At 45.6% G+C, this 19,395-nt stretch overlaps 1 protein-coding gene across 1 annotated transcript; it reads left to right on the forward strand.

Moving 5' to 3' along the window:
• Positions 1-275: 275 nt before the first annotated feature.
• LOC119434489 (DNA topoisomerase 2-alpha-like) lies at positions 276-13,148 on the forward strand (the record flags this gene model as incomplete). The annotated part of the gene is made up of 5 exons (XM_037701633.2): positions 276-607; positions 1,518-2,060; positions 2,835-3,152; positions 4,669-5,051; positions 10,167-13,148. Coding segments are annotated over 5 exons (3,302 nt in total), but the record flags the coding sequence as incomplete, so codon positions are not given.
• Positions 13,149-19,395: the final 6,247 nt, after the last annotated feature.

Raw genomic sequence — 19,395 nt, forward strand, 5'->3', positions numbered from 1 at the left:
AAGTAGAAATCTAATGTGCTTCTAATTTCTTAATGAAAAAAAGGTATGTGTTGCACAATGGCGGTCGGTTGCCTGAAGTTGGCTACGCCACATGGTTTTTAAAGTCTGCTTCGCCGCTGTACATTGGCATGATGTGGTAAACTGTTTTGTTTTCAGATCCGATTGCACCATGCAGGCAATTTTTGGCCCTGTTTCCGGAAGACAAAAAAAATCAGATTAACCGGTGTTGAATTACTGGAAGTCTACTGTATTGAGCAACATTCTTTCTGTTCTAGAGCACAGACCCGCTTACCCCTTTTTCTTGTCTGGTGTGCAGTACAAGAAGAAGTACGAGTCCGTGGAGGACCTGAAGACCCTGCGTTACGGCCGCCTGATGATCATGACTGATCAGGATCAGGACGGCTCTCACATCAAGGGCCTGCTGATCAACTTTATCCATCACAACTGGCCGTCCCTACTGAAACTGCCATTCCTCGAGGAGTTCATTACTCCCATCGTTAAGGCCACCAAGGGCAAGACTGAGCTCTCATTCTACTCCTTGCCCGAGTTTGAGGAGTGGAAGACGAATACCGATGACTGGCAACGCTGGAAAGTCAAGTACTATAAGGTGCGCTTCTTTGGCACGGTTCACTTTGTCAAGCTTTAAGTAGGACTCACTGGAGCAGTAATAATCAAAGCATATTTCCATCATAATGCTGGAGGAAAAGAGGGTATAGGTAAACGTGCCCTGGCTGTTCGCTATTGCAGAAGTCCTGTGATTGGCAAGTTCGTTGAACCTTGATTTAATAAACTTCAGTTTGATGAAATTTGCACTGTTACAAATATTATTAATTTTCTTTCACAGTTTAGATAAGTGCACATGCATTACATGCGTATACTTGAAGCTTTGCGGCAAGCAAAAGAAAAGAAAACACATTGCCCAACTCAGACGTCATCATTTTTGCAAGTCCTTTCATCTGCAAGCATTGCTGGCAAGCAGCCGAAAAAACTGATTGTTGAGTAGAGGATGGAACGTAATGCTGTGTCATGTGTTATCCTGGCATGGAAACCATGCTAGATGCAATCTACTCAATACGCTTGCTGATACATTCCTGAATGCATCAGTGGTCAATCAGAACAGGAAAACACCAATCGGATATGGAATGCCTCTGTGACAACGAAACAAACATGCATTGTCTCGGTGTGGTCACACTGTGCCGTTGTCCTTGTTGCAAACGAATACCACAAGAGATGTTATGCTGACCTGGCTCTTATGAATCCTATTTTGAAGCTTCAAGCGTTTTATGAAGCATTTTGTGTTTTAATGTGTGAGGTCACAGAAAGGCAATGGAACTTATGTGCTGTCCAGAGAAGTGACTGACATGAAAGTCATGCGGGAGCACGCAGGCTGGCATAATTTTTCGTAGCGCTAAATGATGACTGCATGTTGTGGCAGAACTTCAAGTTGAATAGTCAGAGGTCTCATGTTCTGCTTGTAAAGCATTTTTTTTTTTTTTCTCTCCTATGCGAAATGACAGGGTCTTGGCACCAGCACGGCCAAGGAGGCGAAAGAGTACTTCATTGACATGGCTCGGCACCGAATAAAATTCAAGTACCAGGGTGGCGAGGACGATCGCGCCATTGAGCTAGCCTTCAGCAAAAAGATGATCGATCAACGCAAAGAGTGGTTGCGCAACGGCATGGAAGAACGCAAGCAGCGGCGCGAACTGGGCCTGCCCGAGGTCTACCTGTACGGCAAGGACACACGTAACATCACGTACGAGGACTTCGTCAACAAGGAGCTTATCCTGTTCAGCAACATGGACAACGAGCGTTCCATCCCGTCGCTCGTCGACGGGCTCAAACCGGGCCAGCGCAAGGTCCTCTACACGTGCTTCAAGCGCAACGACAAGCGGGAAATCAAGGTGGCGCAGTTGGCGGGTTCGGTGGCCGAGCACTCTGCCTACCATCACGGTGAGGTGTCCCTCATGTCCACCATCATCAACCTGGCGCAGAACTTCGTGGGCAGCAACAACATCAACCTGCTGCAGCCCATCGGCCAGTTTGGCACGCGCCTCCAGGTAAATTAGTTCCCTTTCTGCAACTTGAATGAATGTACCCAGCAGTCAAATTATTAATGTAAATGACTATACTACATTTCATGCATAGTGGGTGGCGTTATGTAGGCTAGAGAGATTCCTTTCGTTGCTCGTATTTGTGACAAAAAAAAAATAGGTATGTCACATATGAAGGAAAGATTATAGCTATGCGTCATGTAATTTAATGTAACATTAGGTTGATTCTCCTTTGTTACAAAACAAGACAATTACTATGTGGAAGGCGTTGCAGATCTGAAAGTATTCACCACATCTGCTCTTGCTTGAGACAACATGGTACGTCATGTACAGAAAGCACAGAGGGGCACATATAACACATGCTTTGACATAACCTTCATGTTTGCAAGTTGCAGTTGTATGTCAATTAGCTGTTCTGCAGAAAGTGTTGCACATAAAAAGTAGCTAAACTGTGAAATCCACGGGAAGACTTCTGTGGCCGGGCTTGCGTAGCATCTGCGGCGTCGCCTATGTATGAAACATAGTACAAGGTCAAATTTAATTGCTTTGAGAAAAATCTAAACGAAAGTCATGTAGTTCACACAGTGCTAGCTTAAGTGCAAAGAGGGGGACATTGCTCTGATAATTGTAGCTAAATATTTCAGCTCGAGAGTATTGGTTACGGTTACCGCAGTCATAGATGCTGCATATACCAAGTGACAGGATTTCTTTTAGAGTGGCAACACAGCTGCATTTGGATTTGCAGTTTGCGTGACGATTCCTTGTCTGTGTGCCTTGTAGGGTGGCAAGGACGCTGCCAGCCCTCGATACATCTTCACAATGCTGTCGCCACTGGCACGCCTCATCATGCCGGCATCCGACGACCCCGTTTTAGAGCACCTGTATGACGACAACCAACGCATAGAGCCAGAGTACTACATCCCCGTGCTACCCATGGTCCTGGTGAACGGCGCCGAGGGTATCGGCACCGGCTGGAGCACCAAAATTCCCAACTACAACCCACGTGAGATAGTGGCCAACTTGCGCAGGATGATCGCTGGCGAGGAACCCAAGCCCATGAAGCCCTGGTTCAAAAACTTCCGAGGATCTGTGGACCAGGTGAGACCCGTTATTTCAAGGAACTGCAGACCATTTTGCCTGAGCACAGGAGGGCATACCTGCCAAGTCTCCCGGATTACCCGGGGACTCCCGAATTTGGATTATTTAGTGTGTAACTGACTGGGGTGTAACCGACTGCCCCCCCCCCAGTTGGAAGATCTCCTGGATTTAGTTTCTTCGAACTTGGCAGGTATGGGAGGGGCATATTTCCAGTACACAAAGTTAAGAACACCCAAATTTACACAAACACTGCGATCAGGCTTGTGAAAAAAAACAACTCGAACTATGCTCTAATGAAAAAAAAAAAGTGCTATCATCGTCACAAGCTATGACATTCAACTCAGCAAGGAAGAATGTTGAGGTGAACAAGAACACACTCGGGCAGAACTAGATTATTGCACACATAAGTTTAGGTGTATTGAGGCAGATGTTCCTATGATGCATTGTTATAGTTAGTACCGTATTTACTCAATTGTAACGCAAGGGGGTGACCTTTTGTTGCGTCCAGCAAAAAAAAAAAAAAACGAAAACCACTAAAGTAACGCAAGACCGCCGGATGCATGAAAAAGTTGCAGTTTCGCCCGAAGGGCAAAGCATCAATTGCGATAGCAAATTAGTAGAGAGCTATGTGGAGTAAGGATAGTAGTTTTATCAGCTGCATAAGCTAGGAGACATTTGCTTACTAACTGAATTAACAAGCATGGTGTCAGCGTGCACAAGCAAACATGAATAGAACACACTCGATGACCACAGACAACCACTGTCAAAACGCTGGCAAGCGCGGCGACAGCAGCGAGCGAAGGTTCGTGCGGTCTATCACTTCAACAGAAGCTGAGCGGCGAAAGCACAGCGCATACAAAGGTCAAAGCTGCGTGGAGATTGCTTTCAAGATACGGTGTGCTCGACACCCTGCAGCCACGCAAAGTACAAGTACGCAGAGTAGAACCTGCACCCCCTCTCTCCCGTGCTGCCTTCCTGCTTTCCTCCTTTCGCGTGGGAAATTGAGTCGCCAGTTCCCCTGGCGCTCGGTCGCGCGATACGCATTTGGTGCCGCAGCTAAACGTTGCCTCCCCTCCATTCCCCCACGGCCTTTCGCGCGATGGAGACGTCGTGTTTGCTCTCCGCCGTACGTTCTCTCTCCGTGAAAATGCGCGTCCCTCTCATGCTTTCGCTCGCACATTTCGCTTGTTGATTAGAATTGGGTGCACCATTCCACTTTTTAGACGACTTGAATTTTGGTATTCGATTGTAACATGAGGATCGACTTCAGGTAGCAAAAATCTGGGAAAAAACTCGCGTTACAATCGAGTAAATACGGTACCTTGAATGACTTAAGTTCCCTCTAGTAATTTTTGTAGGGAACTGTGGTTGCGGTTCAGTAGGCCATGCATAAACAGCACTGGTTCGTCCGACATGCTGTGAAGGCTGCGAGTGTTACTGTAGGTGCAGTTTTGTCTGTGGCTATGAGCTGTCCACGGCCTTGTGCTAATGCATGTGCTGCCACACACACATGCAGGTTGAGCCCCAACGTTTCCTGATCAGTGGCGAGGTGGCCATCCTGAGCTCGACCACAATTGAGATCACTGAGCTGCCCGTCCGCACGTGGACGCAAGCGTACAAGGAGTCGGTGCTCGAGGCCATGCTGCACGGCAGCGAGAAGGTGCCGCCCATGATCACCGACTACAAGGAGTACCACACGGACACCACAGTGCGTTTCGTTGTCACCATGACCGAGGAGAAGCTGTCCAAGGCACGTGACGAGGGTCTGCACAAGGTGTTCAAGCTGCAAACCTCGCTCACCACTTCGTCTATGGTGCTGTTCGACTCCAAGGGTGTTCTGACCACATTCCGTACACCTGAGGAGATACTCAAGGACTTCTTCGAGACACGTATTGAAGGGTGAGTGGGAGCGGAGCGCTTGCAGAGGTGGCTGCACAGGAAGGTCTGGCGGAACAGGCTCTTTGCGTGCCTGCCAACTTTTGTGGTTCTGTCAAAAAGTGCCCAATTTTTAGAGCTTGTTTACAGCTGTCATTTAGTCACAACAATAATTTTGAGATCTTCTTTTTTTTTTTATTTGTGTCGAGTTTTGGGCAACACTTATTTCAAAATAATATGAGGACAGCTGCTGACTGGCTTTTGGTAGCAAGATTTTTCAGACCCGTCACAATACAGACCTACCCATGCAGCAGCGACACCAATTTATAGAACCAGCGTAAAACGGCAATCAAATTTGTGGCTGCCGTTACTTCAATGTTTCGTGAATATATTTTGTTCATTTGTGGCACGAATAATTCTAAGTGCGACTGTATAGATGAGAATGCCTGTTAAAAGCATCTCTACAGAGCAAACCCTGTAAGCTTTTAACAAACAATGACCAGCTTGAAATCTTCAACAAACTCAACATCTTTTGTAGTTAAATATGTTTAGGTATACAGTCGAACTCGGATATATTGAATCTGAAGGGGGTCGCAAAAAAGTTCGATATACAGTCATCTGATTTTTCGGATTCTGCAGGGGCCGGCCGCAAAAACGTCCGAAAAATTGGGCAGTCCGAAAAAAATTACTGCCCCCAAGGGCTTGAATCGCCACAGGCACGTCCAAAATAGATCTATAGGCCTGCCAGTACACTTATTAGGCATATCGGTGCTCGTACTGTGATAGGAGATGGTGGATGATTGTGTGTATAATTAAGGGAAACATACCGTGTCCTGTGACGATTACTATTTCTTGCTCTTGTTATGCTTCACTGCGATACTTCGCGTATGCTTCACCGCGTAACAAAGCTGTATCGTTAAGGGCCCCGCGTCACAGAAAATCCGGCGTCGGCGTGGATGTTGGCGTCCATGGTGGAGAAAATTAGCTCAACCACCCCGACCACGCAGGCCTTTTAGTGGCGCAAGTTGTCAGTGAAGGCGAAAATCATCCCGAACCACCCCGACCGCGCAGGCCCTCCGCGTGGTGCAAGGTGTTGGTGAACAAAAATGGAATTTCTCACAGTGAAATCTGTTAGAAAAATGGTAAAGTATGACTTAACCACAACCTACAGATGTGGTGGCGTCTGATTGTAATTTGAATGTACGAGAAAACATAATTCTGTTAAGGAAACTAAATAAAAACCCCTTTTCCAGCATTTCTACCATAGCAACAGCGGCGCGCTCTGGCAGTTGCGAAAATGCTATCCAGATAGTGCTCGCATCCTTAGCAGGTCAAATTGGGATTTGGCCTGCCTAATGAGTTTCGGACAGGTGCGTGAGTTGGGGCAATAGCAAACAATTAATAAAATAATAAAAAAGGTGCTAGGGCCTTCACATTTTAATATAAGACGACTTAGATTGCCCCTTCAAAAACATCTTCCCAGCAATGCATTTCTGTTTAAAAGTGAAGCTGACTTTAAGGGGAATCCGTGTAAGCTTGGTCTCTGTAAGCTGGCTTTCCCACATCCTGTGTTGCAGTAAAGCCTACTCAAGGAAAAATGCCATGCAAACGGGGCCTGATAACGCTATTGCGTTCCACTCTTAAAGGCGAAGCTTAAGCGTCCTCCAATTTTTGAGGCGAAGCTGACTTTCAGAAACCGGCATTATGCAACGAGTCGTGCTTTCCGAGCTTCGACGCCATTGGCGAGGATTACAACGGCGGAGTTGGCACCATTACTAACAGTGGCAAATTGTTTTAATGAAAAACATGGCACCAAACAGCAAGAAGCTTGGTAGCAAACGTCGAAGTAGCTAGGCCTAGTGTTGCCGCAGCGATGGCTATGGCTGCCAGCTGACCTCCGTGCAAGAGCTCCGGTTCGACGGCTGGAACACGGTAGAAAATGACGTAGTTTGCGTGCCTGTGTATGGCGACTGCACGACGTCTGAACAAGCAGACGAAACGGAAGTACATCTCTCCTGCTATGGTACGAAGTGAAACGAAAAACACGCAGACATTCGATTTGGATGTTATACTATTTCTCTAAACGTTAATTTGTCTATTGAAGCAACAGATTAAACAAATAACTGATGTTGCCTTGGATAATTCCCGAAAATACGGTTCGCTGATAGTGACGTCACAGCATGGCGATGGATGTAGTGCACTTGCGATATATACGTCGCTCTCTGGCTGGGAGCACGTGCCCGTGAGGAGAAGAGCAATTGGCATTTGGTTTGAAATTTCAGCTCTTCTTGCAGCGCGTAGCAATGTAATACTTAGCAGACACGATCATTAGCACGCATTGTATGCACTGCGCTTGTCAGCTCGAAATGAATAGACCTGAATCGGCTATGAATCATTTTTATGCGCACATGTCTGCTACTTGTTTCCACAGCCCAAGTTTTGGCTCTGGCAATGAGCTGGCAGATCGGACAGAAAAAGAGGTTGTAGTGGTCCTTGAAACCCTTGAAATGTGAAACTGCCATTTTCAAAAGTTTCACGGAGTGCTTAAATATTCTTTAACTTTTGATTTTGGCTAAGGTTAGCGGATTTTATTTTTTTATTTATTTGTACTGCAATTCCCTATTGAGAACTTTAGCAGGGTGGCAAATACATACATAGGTTACTAGCACATTACAATGCAAATACAGATTATAGCAAGAGTAAAATAAGGTAGGAAGGAAGTAAATAGGTACAAACAAAAAACGCTTCAGTGTCACACTTACAATAAGGGAAAGAGTCATTCATTACATTAAATTCGACACAAATAATAATGCTATTGTAGGTTGTAGGGCCTCAATGCTTGTTAGACCATGTCAATGGAGAAGCAATCATTTACATTTAGCGGGAAAAAAAAAAAGAATATTGTAAAGAGTTGCTTTCGTTTCAAAAATGGGTTATAATCGGCTCGTGTCATTGCCTTGTGGCACATTCGGAAGAAAACGAGATAATTTTGTGGCATCAGTTTTATAGTGTCCCTTAATTAATTGGTATAGGAATTTTAGTCTGGATTTACTTTATTTCTTTGCGCTGAGGGTTCAAGTTTGGATCCTTCTAATGACTGTGTTATTGAGGCAGGTGCGAAATTATTATAATTAAAGTGAACAGCCTTCTTTTGCACTCGTTCATATTTATCTGTTTGTTTTAGTGTACAGGTCCCATATTATACAAGCATAGTCTACCATAGGAATAATTACAGATTTATAGGCAAGAAGTCTTCCCGGGGGAGTAGAAAGTTAAGTGCTTTTAGAAGAAAAAATAGTTTATGATTAGCATTTGCAGTTACTGTGTAAGTTTATGATTATTTATCCAAGGACCTAGATATTTGTATTGCGTGACCTCTGAAAGTGATACAGTGCAGGTATACAGTGCAGTGATACAGGAACTTGAGTGGATTTTTTTTTTATGCAATGGACATAAAGACCTTTTTTTTTTTTTTTTTTCAAAATGTTGGACATTTGCCAGGTGTTACACCACGAAACAACTTTTTGGAATGCTTGATTTAATTAACTGCTCTTGGTCAATGGGTTTGTTGACTTTTGAATAAAAAGCGCAGTCATCCACATACAACATAGTTTTTACTGGTGTGGGCTCTATGATATTTGTAAATATAAGAAATAAAAGAGAGTCAAGCACTGAGCCCTGAGGGACGCCCAAGTCCGCGACTAATTCATTGGAGGCATGTTTGAAGATTTTGTGCTGATGACAAATATTAAAATAGGATGACAACAGCCTTGGGTCTTTCAAAACCTGTTCCAACTTAAATAAGTTTATTTTATAGAAACCTTGTCGAAGACCCTGGAAAAATCCATAAAGGTTATGTTGGTTTGAGAACAATTATTTGTTGAGTTTGCGAAGCCATGCCGTCTTGACTACTGTATAGACTTGTGTAAGGGCTGCGCCCCCAACTTGGCAGCCGAAAATTTGGAGAAACAAAAAGAAATTTCTAATGGAGAAGCAATTGCATTCGGTGCCCTAATGTCACGCACAGGCATTGGCGAATTTTTGAACACTGCATACTTCTGTGTGCTGCTACTAGATGGCTCTCGCCATCTGGTAGCGGCATCAAGTATCTAGAGCTATCTTGTAGCAGCATCTAGTATCTAGAGCAATTTGTAGTGGCCCTTACATGGGACTGAACCAAAAGGCTCGGTGTCGTGTAGGGGTCGCACCTCGTTCAAATTTTGAAAAGAAAAAAGTTCCTTCATGTTGTTCGAAAAAAAAATACAAAAAAGAATTCAGGGCGTTATACGCTGCATCATGTGAGAACTCCGCTGGTTCTTATGGCCACTTGTGCAAAAGTTCAGCTTAACCAAATCAGTGGTTCGTGTTAAGCAGATTTTCTCTGCACTCTTCCCATTGGAAACCAACCGTTGACACAGTTCCTCATATCTGAAAATTCGACTTTACTGGATTTGCCTTAACGAGAATCTACTGGGAACTGGCTCCAGTGATGAACTTGTTTCCTTTTTGCAAGCAAAGAGCAAACTTTTCTTAGATTTGTCAAAACCTGACTCTAATGTCAAGATTTTTATGCAAATCTCACAACTATTCGAACTATTCGCTTTCGAATTATTTGCCACTAATTACTATTTGCATCGACTTCACTTCAAACAGCAAAAAAAGATTGATATTCGTATAAGACTATATTTCTTGTTGCAATTAGCGAGTGCCAAAACACCACAATGTTGCACTTTCATGTGACCACCTTTCATGTCATGGTTGTGACACATCTCCTGGCAAAAGAAACCAAAACTGGTTCATAGAAAAGCTGTTATAATTCATTATTTAGGGTGCTCTAACTGAAACTGGTTCATAGAAAAGCTATTGTACATTATTTAGGGTGCTGTGAGGCTTTCAGTATTCTTTCTGAAGTTTCGAGGTCTAGGACTTCTATTTAAATAGTTTAAAATTTGGTGATAGTACTCATGAAGTGGTCTAGTTTTGTGAATTGATTGAAAGGGGGATTGATTTGGTGACATGGCAAGAATTGGCACATTTCCAGCGCGTGCTGTGCTCTGAATGTTTTTGTAGGGCTGAGTACATCTGCATTTAGGTGTTGTGTCTGTTCTCACTGCATTCTCTGTCTTTTATTGGCCGCAGGTACAAGAAGCGCAAGGCGTACATGATGGGCCTCTTGTCAGCCGAGGCCAAGAAGCTGGAGAACCAGGCCCGCTTCATCCTTGAGAAGATCGACAACCAGATCAAGATAGAGAACAGGCGCCGCAAGGAGATGATCCAGACGTTGCGCGAGCGTGGCTACGACCCAGATCCAATAGTTGAGTGGAAGAAGCAACAAGCCCAACAGGAGGACAAGCAGGATTCGCAGGATGACGAGGAGGAAGAGAAAGAAGAGGACAAGGACGGTGGTAGTGCAAGCTACAACTACCTCCTGGGCATGCCAATGTGGAGCCTGACACGGGAACGCAAGGAAGACCTGCTGGCCAAGCGAGACCAGAAGCGAGAAGAGGTGGAGACGCTTCGCCGTAAGACTCCTGAGAACCTATGGGACGAAGACCTGAATGCATTCACAGCCAAGTTGGAAGAAGTGGAGCAGGTTGAGCGAGATGACGAGAATTCCACGGGAACCAAAGCAGCAGGTCTCAAGATGGCATCCGGCAAGGGTGGCCGGCCCAAGGGTGGCTCCAAGAAAATGGAGGCCGAGACGCAGCCGTCACCGTTTGGAGAGCGCGTCGAGCCGAAAGTAGACTGGGAGGCCAAAAAGAAGTCTGAGAAGGGCGCGGGGCCTGGCCGCAAACCGAAGAAGTCGCTTGAAGAAGGGAAGAGTGAAAGTGGAGGAGGGGGAGGAGATGATGGTGACGGTGCTGCACCAAAGCCAGCGCGCAAGCGTGCATCTAAAGGCACGGGCGAAAAGAAAAAGACACCAAAGAAGCGGCGCAACAGCTGGTCAGGATCGGACACGTCTGACGAACAGTCGGCAATGAGCTTCGGCTCCGATGACGAGGAGAGGCCAAAGATACCTCCCGAGCGGCAGACTTCGCGGCGAGCGGCACTGGCACGGCCAAAGTACAAGATTGAAGACAGCGACGAGGAGGATGATGACGATGACATGGGTGAAGCAAAAGTCAATGAAGGTGTGCTTGAAGATGTGGAGGAGTCTCGACCATCGGAACCAGCAGCGTCGACAACAGAGGATGGCCAGGAGAATGGCCGTGTCCGCGGCACATTTGACAGTGACAGTGATAGCAACCTAGAACCCCTGACAAAGAGGCTTAGCCAAGGTGGAAAGGACAACTCTGAGACGGCATTTGACTCTCTCTTTGGTGGAAGTGGTTCGGCAAGCGGATCAAAGGCTTCTGCCTCGCATAAAAATGCGGGCAGTGGGTCAGACAGTGAGCCACCACGTGCTGCATCGAAACCGGCACCCGCTCCCAAGAAGGCACCAGCAAAGAGGAAGCCACCGGCACAGAGCGACTCTGATGCATCCGATGTTGACGAGGAGGAATTTAAGCCGAAGAAGGCTCCCGTAGCTCGCAAACCTGCAGCATCAAAGAAGAAACCAGCCCAGAGTGCTTCTGACGCATCTGACCTGGACGATGATGATTTTAAGCCCAAGAAGGCAGCCCCTGCACGGAAGCCAGCAGCTCCCAAAAGCCGGAAGAAGAAGGCTACGGACTCCGATTCCGATGGAGCGCGGAAGAAGGCGAAGCCAGCAAAAAAATCAAAGAAGGCCACATCTTCGGATGACGATGACAAAATGTCGGACAAAGAAGCTGCAGGGTCGATGGCACCGCGTATGACAACTGGCCGTGCCAAGGCGCCGGTCAAATACAACTTTGGCACTGACAGCAGTGAAGAGGACTTTTAAATTATGTCTGACTTACGCCTCCACTTTCTTTGTTCTGTCTCACATGCTAAGCATTTTTAAGCCTTTGCTTTTAGGTTTTTAGGTGTGTTGCACAGTCTATCTCTTGTTTCCTTGTGTTGTCATTTGTCCTGTTACATTCCACCTATTGCCCCTTGCCAGATGGAGCAGGACGACTCCACTTTCTGTGTTTTTTGTCCTTTCTTCATTTTGTGCTGCTAACCTTGTTAGCATTCATCTGTAGGTAGGGTGTACTAGAAAGGCTTTAAGGGGGGGGCGCTCCGTGGGAGTACTCATCGTGGTGCATTTTGTAATGCTGGCGTGTAAAATTGATAGCCAGCTTCATTATATTTGATTGTTTCTCACTGAACTGTGGACATTTCATCTGCAATTTACATCCTCCGTGTTTCTTGGCTCTGTGTTTCAAACGATTGTTCTCAATTGTTTCTGTTGACTGAAGACAGTTTTGAACTGAAATATGTGGTGAAATTGGCTATTGTCGTAGACCATAACGTAGGCGAAAGTGACTTTTTTTTGCTATTTCACATTTCTTTATTGCGGTGCTGACAACAAACTTTGACCGAGATGCATCCTATACTATCACAATGTAAATATAGCATCTAATGCAAAACATAACTCATTGTTTTAGGTAAGTGTTACATTGCTCCTCCCCTTACCAACAAACTCCGATCCACAAAGAATGCACGTTGTGCTTCAAAGGACGCTGGGACTTTGGAATTGCTTTGGTTTAAGCCTTGTGTATAGAGCTCTGCCCTGTCGGAGTATATGAGAAAACGGCGAAGTGGTGTTCTTGTGAGAGGGTTTGTGCTGTGTGATGTTTTTTAGCTAACGGCTGCTCACTGCATGGCTGTATCATGTTCCCATTTGCCCTCTGAAGCTTTCTAGCACACTGTACCACCCTCCATGTTCCCTCCCCTGTGCAGCATTTTCCACATTGTTGACCATACCATGCCATTTTACTTTATTCTGCCAATGTGTTACTTCGTGAAGCACTAGAATTCTTAGAAACGAGGCATATACTGGTGATGGTCACTTGGCTATTTTTTTATGTTGAGACACATTAGACGTTGTGTTTTGCTTCGTATTCTATCACTACAGTTCAAAGTGAGCATTTAGGAGGTCTGTACACTTATTTAAGATGGTATTGCTCGTGGCTTTTTCCATGAGAAATGCGTTCATTTCTGATGTGTTTTTAATGTTTTTAAGTGTATAAAACAATAAATGTTTCGTGCATATTGTGCGCTTCTCTTTGTCTCTTGAAGATGCTGTTCAGTTGGACCTCGTTATAGCAAAGTCGCATCGGACATGAAAATAACTTTGTCATATTTGATATTTGTTATAAACATAACATTGATATGGTTGGTAAAAAATGTGTGAATTATGTGTTTGCTTCGTCCTGAAAATTAGTTATAGCATCCGTGTTTGTTATATTGAAGTCCGACACATTAGAATCGTATTGTGCTTAGATGTGAGACTACTTAAAGCTTTGCATTGATCTTTTCATTACTTTTACATGGAAAGAGCTTGTCGAACATCCGGAGCTTTAAATATGTTGCCGGACTAACTTCTCGAAACTTGCATTTAGAAACGAAATGTGATGCTAAAATATTTCGGCTACGACTACAAAGCTGTCTAGAAAGTGTTATTCTTGTCCACATTAAACTACTGCAAGATAGAGATATAATTTCATTACGAGAGTGCATTTGTGCAAACAAAACAGCCACACACACATTGACTACAAAAGATTTAGTCAGGTGAACGTTTCTTTGTGTTAACATATTGTATTGGGCTCCCGTGTGGGTGCCGAAATGTTAACCTTGTTGAATGTTTTGTGGTTGGCATTTTTCTTTCACCCTGTTCTGTCCCGACTCAAAGGGATTCCGTCGTACTCATGATTTCATGCACAAAAACAAGACGCCTATGCGCGCCAGCTCATTTCCTTATTCAGGCTGTCTAGCAATCGGTAAAACTGAATTGCTAGAGAACTTTTAAGCATCTGAAAAGTTGTGGCATTATAGGAGAAAAAAAATTGCGCCATTGTACTGCTGTGAAGGTGGATTACCAGCGAAGCAGTTTAGCACATGACATAGAGGTGTCCCAGAGTTTAGATCAAAGGCATGAGCAAATTTTATTTCTCTTGAGCGGTGACGGCGGTCATCCCGAAAAAAGACACCCACACACACACGCGTTAGACAAGTACTACCACCACAAGCGACGTTGGACAACCACAAACTGCTGATGTAATACTTTTATTTGGACAGAGTTTGCCATAATGTCGATTACGTTCGCAGCGCACGCACTGCGACGGGCAGAGCGCCCACACATCAAGGACAGATGCATTGTGTGCACACGTACGTCATGCACGCACGAGCGCGGAATTGCGGCATACATCCTTACTCTTCTAGGCCCTCCGCCAAGCGCAAGTGCCTTATTGAACTAATCGAATTTGTCAAAAGTAAACTGCATCAGTCAATTCATGAAGTATGACTTACACGCAAGCTGCAGGAAAGCTTCAGATTGTAAATCGAATATACGAGAAAACAATTCTGTTGCGTGCAAACTCGTATAGACAAAGCACTTTACCAGTTGCCGTTTGAGGTCTGTCTGAGCGACCGCTAGGTGGCGGTACTGATTTTGGATGAGCATGAGCCGACGAAAAATCCCGACCTCTAGACGAGAAATCTATCGCCAGAAGGCGCTACTGCGCCTCCTGACAGCGCCCCCAATGTGGAAATGTCAAGCAGCGTGGTCGCGCCGTGGTAGTCTTCGCTTCGTTTACATTGTTTCGCCCGCGCTTTCCTTCGCTGCTCGCGCACACGGAGCTCCGTTTTCGACGGCGGCAGATCGCCTGCTTGCTGAACAGCGATACAAAGACTGCGATGCGATTTCAAGAAGGTTGCCGACGCCGATAGCTTTTTTCGTGGCGGCAACCACAAGAAAGGGAAGCGTCTGCTTCCACACGTGTATGGCGTTGAACAAATTGTGGGCGGTGTTGTGACAGTGAAAGCCAAGTGCGTGTCGGAGTTGTCCAACAAGATTGTATACGACATCGACTTAGAGGTATACACTGATCGAGTTCAGTGATTTAGTCACTTTTATTTCTCTATGGTGCAGTCACAAAGCGGTCATGCATGCTTGCAGAGATGTGCAGAGACGATTACGATTGCCGTTGGTTTCGTTGGCAGCTGGGCGCGCACGCACGGCTGCTCTCATTTTGGCTCCCAGGGAGTGGCATCAGCACTGTCAGCACAGAAAGAACACATGCATTAGGCACCAATAAGCCAACAAAATTAATTAACGATGTAAGTACTACATATGCGCATAATGCCTTATATCATGCTGTATAAATATTTAATGTATATCATGCCTTATTCAATGCAGATGTTAGTCATGACAACTCATTACATTAGTGAGAAAGGTATCTTTTCACTGCTAATGAGAAATCGCTCTTACAAACTGCTCCGCGAAGTGAACCAACATCACGGTAACCAGCGATTACCTTGGGACCAGCAGCACGAGCGCAAGAATTAGCGGTACATGCCTCATCACAGCAAATCTAGTTTTTCGTCGGGCGAATGCCCCGCCGCAGCTAAAGTAAGCTCACACCGATGGCCGGCGACTACACGAAACGAAGATTCTTGGCAGGAAGAGTGAAGCAGGAAGAATGTGCAAGGTGGCAATTACTTTAAAGCATGCTTGGGTATTGTGAACCTAGAAAGTATGGCCAAGCAACAAACATAACACGCACGTCTCGGGCAGCTGCTTTCCGATCTGCCGCTTACCGACGCACGCGACGACCGCTGCTTGCATAAATAAGAATTGCCACCACAAAAAAAAAAAAAAAAAAAAAAAAAAGCGCGCGGCCCCTTTTGTTGCCTGCACAACTAGCAATTTAAGTTGCAGCGTTTGAAAAAGAGATAATTCTCTTGAGTTCGTCCTTGCCGATCGCGAGTGAACGAATAATCCAATCAATTAAATTCGGAGGTTATACGTGCCAAAACCACGATATCGATTATGAGACGCACGCTGTAATGCAGGGTCTCAAGAACAATTTTGACCACCGGGGGTTCTTTAACTTGCACAAAAATCAAAGCACACGGTAACAAGTGTGTTCTTTCAGTTCGCCCCCATCGAAATGCGGCCGCCGTGGCCGGGAATTGAGCTCGCTTCGTCGAGCTTAGTGGCGTACACGTATGCATTTACCGCTAAGCTGACACGGTGGATGTCACTGTACGATTCAACTACGCGACACGACTAGAACAAACGGCCGTGCGCTAAATATGGCCGTGATATTTCACGCGAATGCGAAAGTACGTGACTTAATTGACTCGGCGCACTGCAGTTATCCATGCTTGTCGTCTGTCCCCTTCTCGTACCACCTCCCCAGAATTCTGTAGAACTTCACGGGCGGCTTTCCACCTTTCTTGTTTTCGAGGCTGTTATGGCAATCTACAACACAGCAGTATTGCGTGCCACCTTTCCTGGTTAATGAGGTCGCGCTCGCCGTCGCGAAAACAACGAGCGCTCGCGCCGTAGAGAACACGGGCGCGCGCTGGCCCAGCGACGACCTTCGACACTTCCATCCATCCGCTAGGGGACCTTTCGGCGCTGGTGCCGCGCGGGCAAACTTTAGGTTGCCTCGTCTCTAGTAGGTGGGGATTTTTCGTCGGCTCGTGCTCATCCAAAATTAGTACCGCCACCTAGCGGCCGGTTCAGACAGTTTCGCTATAAAATTTTAAAATGACTGATTTGAGGGGTGGCTAAACTGCCAAGCTTGCAAATTCGGGCAGGTCAGTTGCCCCGTTAATATTTGAGGCTGTTTGCAGCACCCTCGAGTCTGCACAAGAATAATTCCTCGACCGTCATACAGAAGGAATTGATTTTTGTGTGACACAGGTGCACGTTTGGTGAGTGCATGTATTTGTTGCCCAGTCAACCATCGTGCATGTTTGCACGCAAGAGAAAGAGGGAAGGGAAGAAAGGCAGAGAGATTAACCCTTTATTAATGATTTGCCTACAGGTAACATACTAGAAATGTTTTGTTTCTTGCTGAGTCTCTGTATTGAGTATATGAACTTTCTGCCTGATTGCTTTTGGCCAAACTGAATGACAGGCAGCAAGCATAATTTTTTGGTGGTTTAGAGCAGTAACACGGGACAAGGAGGAAGAAGTTTGGCACGCGACTCTCTTTTAATGCGACAGCGTTAAGGGCCCCGTGTCGCAAAAATTACTGCATCGGCGCCCTAGCCGGCATTGGCGTCCCGTGAGCTAAAATTGCCGTGTATATTGTATACGGCACGAAAGTTCTATCACTATAAAGTTGCTCATACGTTGTCGTCTTCCATTCTTTACAAAGTTATTGCTCGGAATTAAAAAAAAAAACAACCCACAAACAGATGTCATGAAACAAAGCACCAACAGCGCACGTATTTTAAGTTAGATCTTCATAGACATAAACGTGCGAAACAGTAACATACGATTGCACAACGCAAGGGGCTGCGTTTCTACCAGAAAGCTCGCCTTCGTGTATAGCGTTCGCCGCCAGCGTTTCCCGGTAAACATTATGGTTACATAAGCGGCAGTTGCCTGGAAGCGTGAGAAGCAGTCGGGGATCTTTGAATGATATCGCGTTCCACTCTTAATTAAAGGCGAAGCGTAAGCGTACTAAAATTTTTTGAAAGTGGGCGCAGAGACATACCAATGCAAGATCTCCGGCTGTAGTGATGTCACTCACGTGATGTAAAGCCAATAAAATATACGCCTATGGTTCACATATGACGAGAGCTGTCTACAAATTCCAAAGAAAGACATTGGTGGCTTGGGGTGAAGCCCACTTCCAGTTTTCTGTCTGGTACGTGTTTCTCATTGTTGAAAAACATGCTGCAAGATATTTCTCCTTTTCATTGATTACGCTTATTAAGGCGAAAGTCTTATGCCTCATTAGTCAGCCGACCTTGGGCGAAAACGCGTCGGCGACACAAAAGGTACAAAAAGGCTACGAACCCTCGACCTTTGGTGGGAGTCAAACCACGACCATTTGTGGGAGTCGAACCTATGACCTTTGGTGTTAATGACGGCGAAGTTAATTCAGACACAATGAATTAAGATACTGTTAAGAGTCGAACCCTTCGCCTTTGTAATTAAGGCACAAATAATTAAGGTAGAGTTAATTCAGGCACTCGAACCCACGACCTTTGGTGGGAGTCAAACCCTCGACCTTCGGAATTAAGAGGGACGACTAAGCGAAGCACACTAAGCTAATTAAGAGGGATGACTAAGCAAATTAAGAGGATGAGTAAGCAACGTAGACTAAGCAAATTCTTTAATGCACCAGAACTTGGGCTTTTGCCTTCAAGTCGTCTTAGGGATAACATAAGAGAGGCTGTGAATTTTTCTCGATGTATTTGCGCGTTTAGATGGAAAATAATATTTTTCTGTGGTATTTGTGTGTGCCGTCAATAAAGGGTTAAATAGACTTTATCCAGTTTGCTACCCTACACGTAGGAGGGGGATGGGGGAGTGAAAAAAACACGCACTATAAGCAAGGTGCCGCGTATCTACACTCGCGTCTGTCGCCTTCATGTTTTGCAGAACAGCACGCAAGGTGTGCCGTGCTGTGAAGCATCTTGTGTATTGCGGTGAAGCGTCGTGTTAACGTCGAGGGGCGAACTTTACGTATATATCACCGGCCAAATCTTTAGCTAGCTTATGTAAATGCATCTTTTCCCCTGCTGTCCAGTGCGTTACGATGGAACGAACTTGCGAAATGGTCCAGGTTAACTAATGCTGACAAAGCTCGTGAAGATAGCATAGTCATTTGTAAGTTTGTTCCTAATTTAAGGTGCTGGCGCACAGAAAATCGCCGCTCACTCACGCTAGTTAAAGATTTGGGCGGCTGTACATGTAGGGTTCCCGCCACCGACGAACCGAGCTGCCCAGTTCGACGCAGATACTTCCGGACAGCTAGGCAATGTGTGCGCACAGCACATGTTCACACCAGCGGCGGAAGCCACAACGTACGCTGCCCTCGCTTCGCCACAAGGCGATTGACCTAAGTGTGGACGGTGAGTCCATTTCGCTTCGTCCTTTTAGAGCGATAGCTCTACTATACTCCAGGTACAAACACAGAAAACGCCTGGGTCCGTAAATCTGACCTTCAAGCTCAGCCAAGGTCAAACTGGGAATTAGCCTGCCTAATGCGTTTTGGACACGCGCACGCCTAGGGGCAGAACAAACAATTAATAAAATAATAAAAACAAGGTCACAGGGCCTTCATATTTTGATATAAGACAGCTTATATTGCCCCTGGGAAAAATTGGAGGGCGCTTAAGCTTCGCCTTTAAAGTGGAACGCGAGAGCATTCAAAGGTCCCTGGCTGCTTATATCAGACTTCCCGGCAACTGAATTATGTTTTCTCGTATATTCAACTTACAATCCGATGCTATCACGCCTGTAGGTTGTGTTTAAGTCGTACTATATGATTTT

Source organism: Dermacentor silvarum, unplaced genomic scaffold (assembly GCF_013339745.2).
Source record: "Dermacentor silvarum isolate Dsil-2018 unplaced genomic scaffold, BIME_Dsil_1.4 Seq1106, whole genome shotgun sequence".
Taxonomy (NCBI): Eukaryota; Metazoa; Arthropoda; class Arachnida; order Ixodida; family Ixodidae; genus Dermacentor; species Dermacentor silvarum.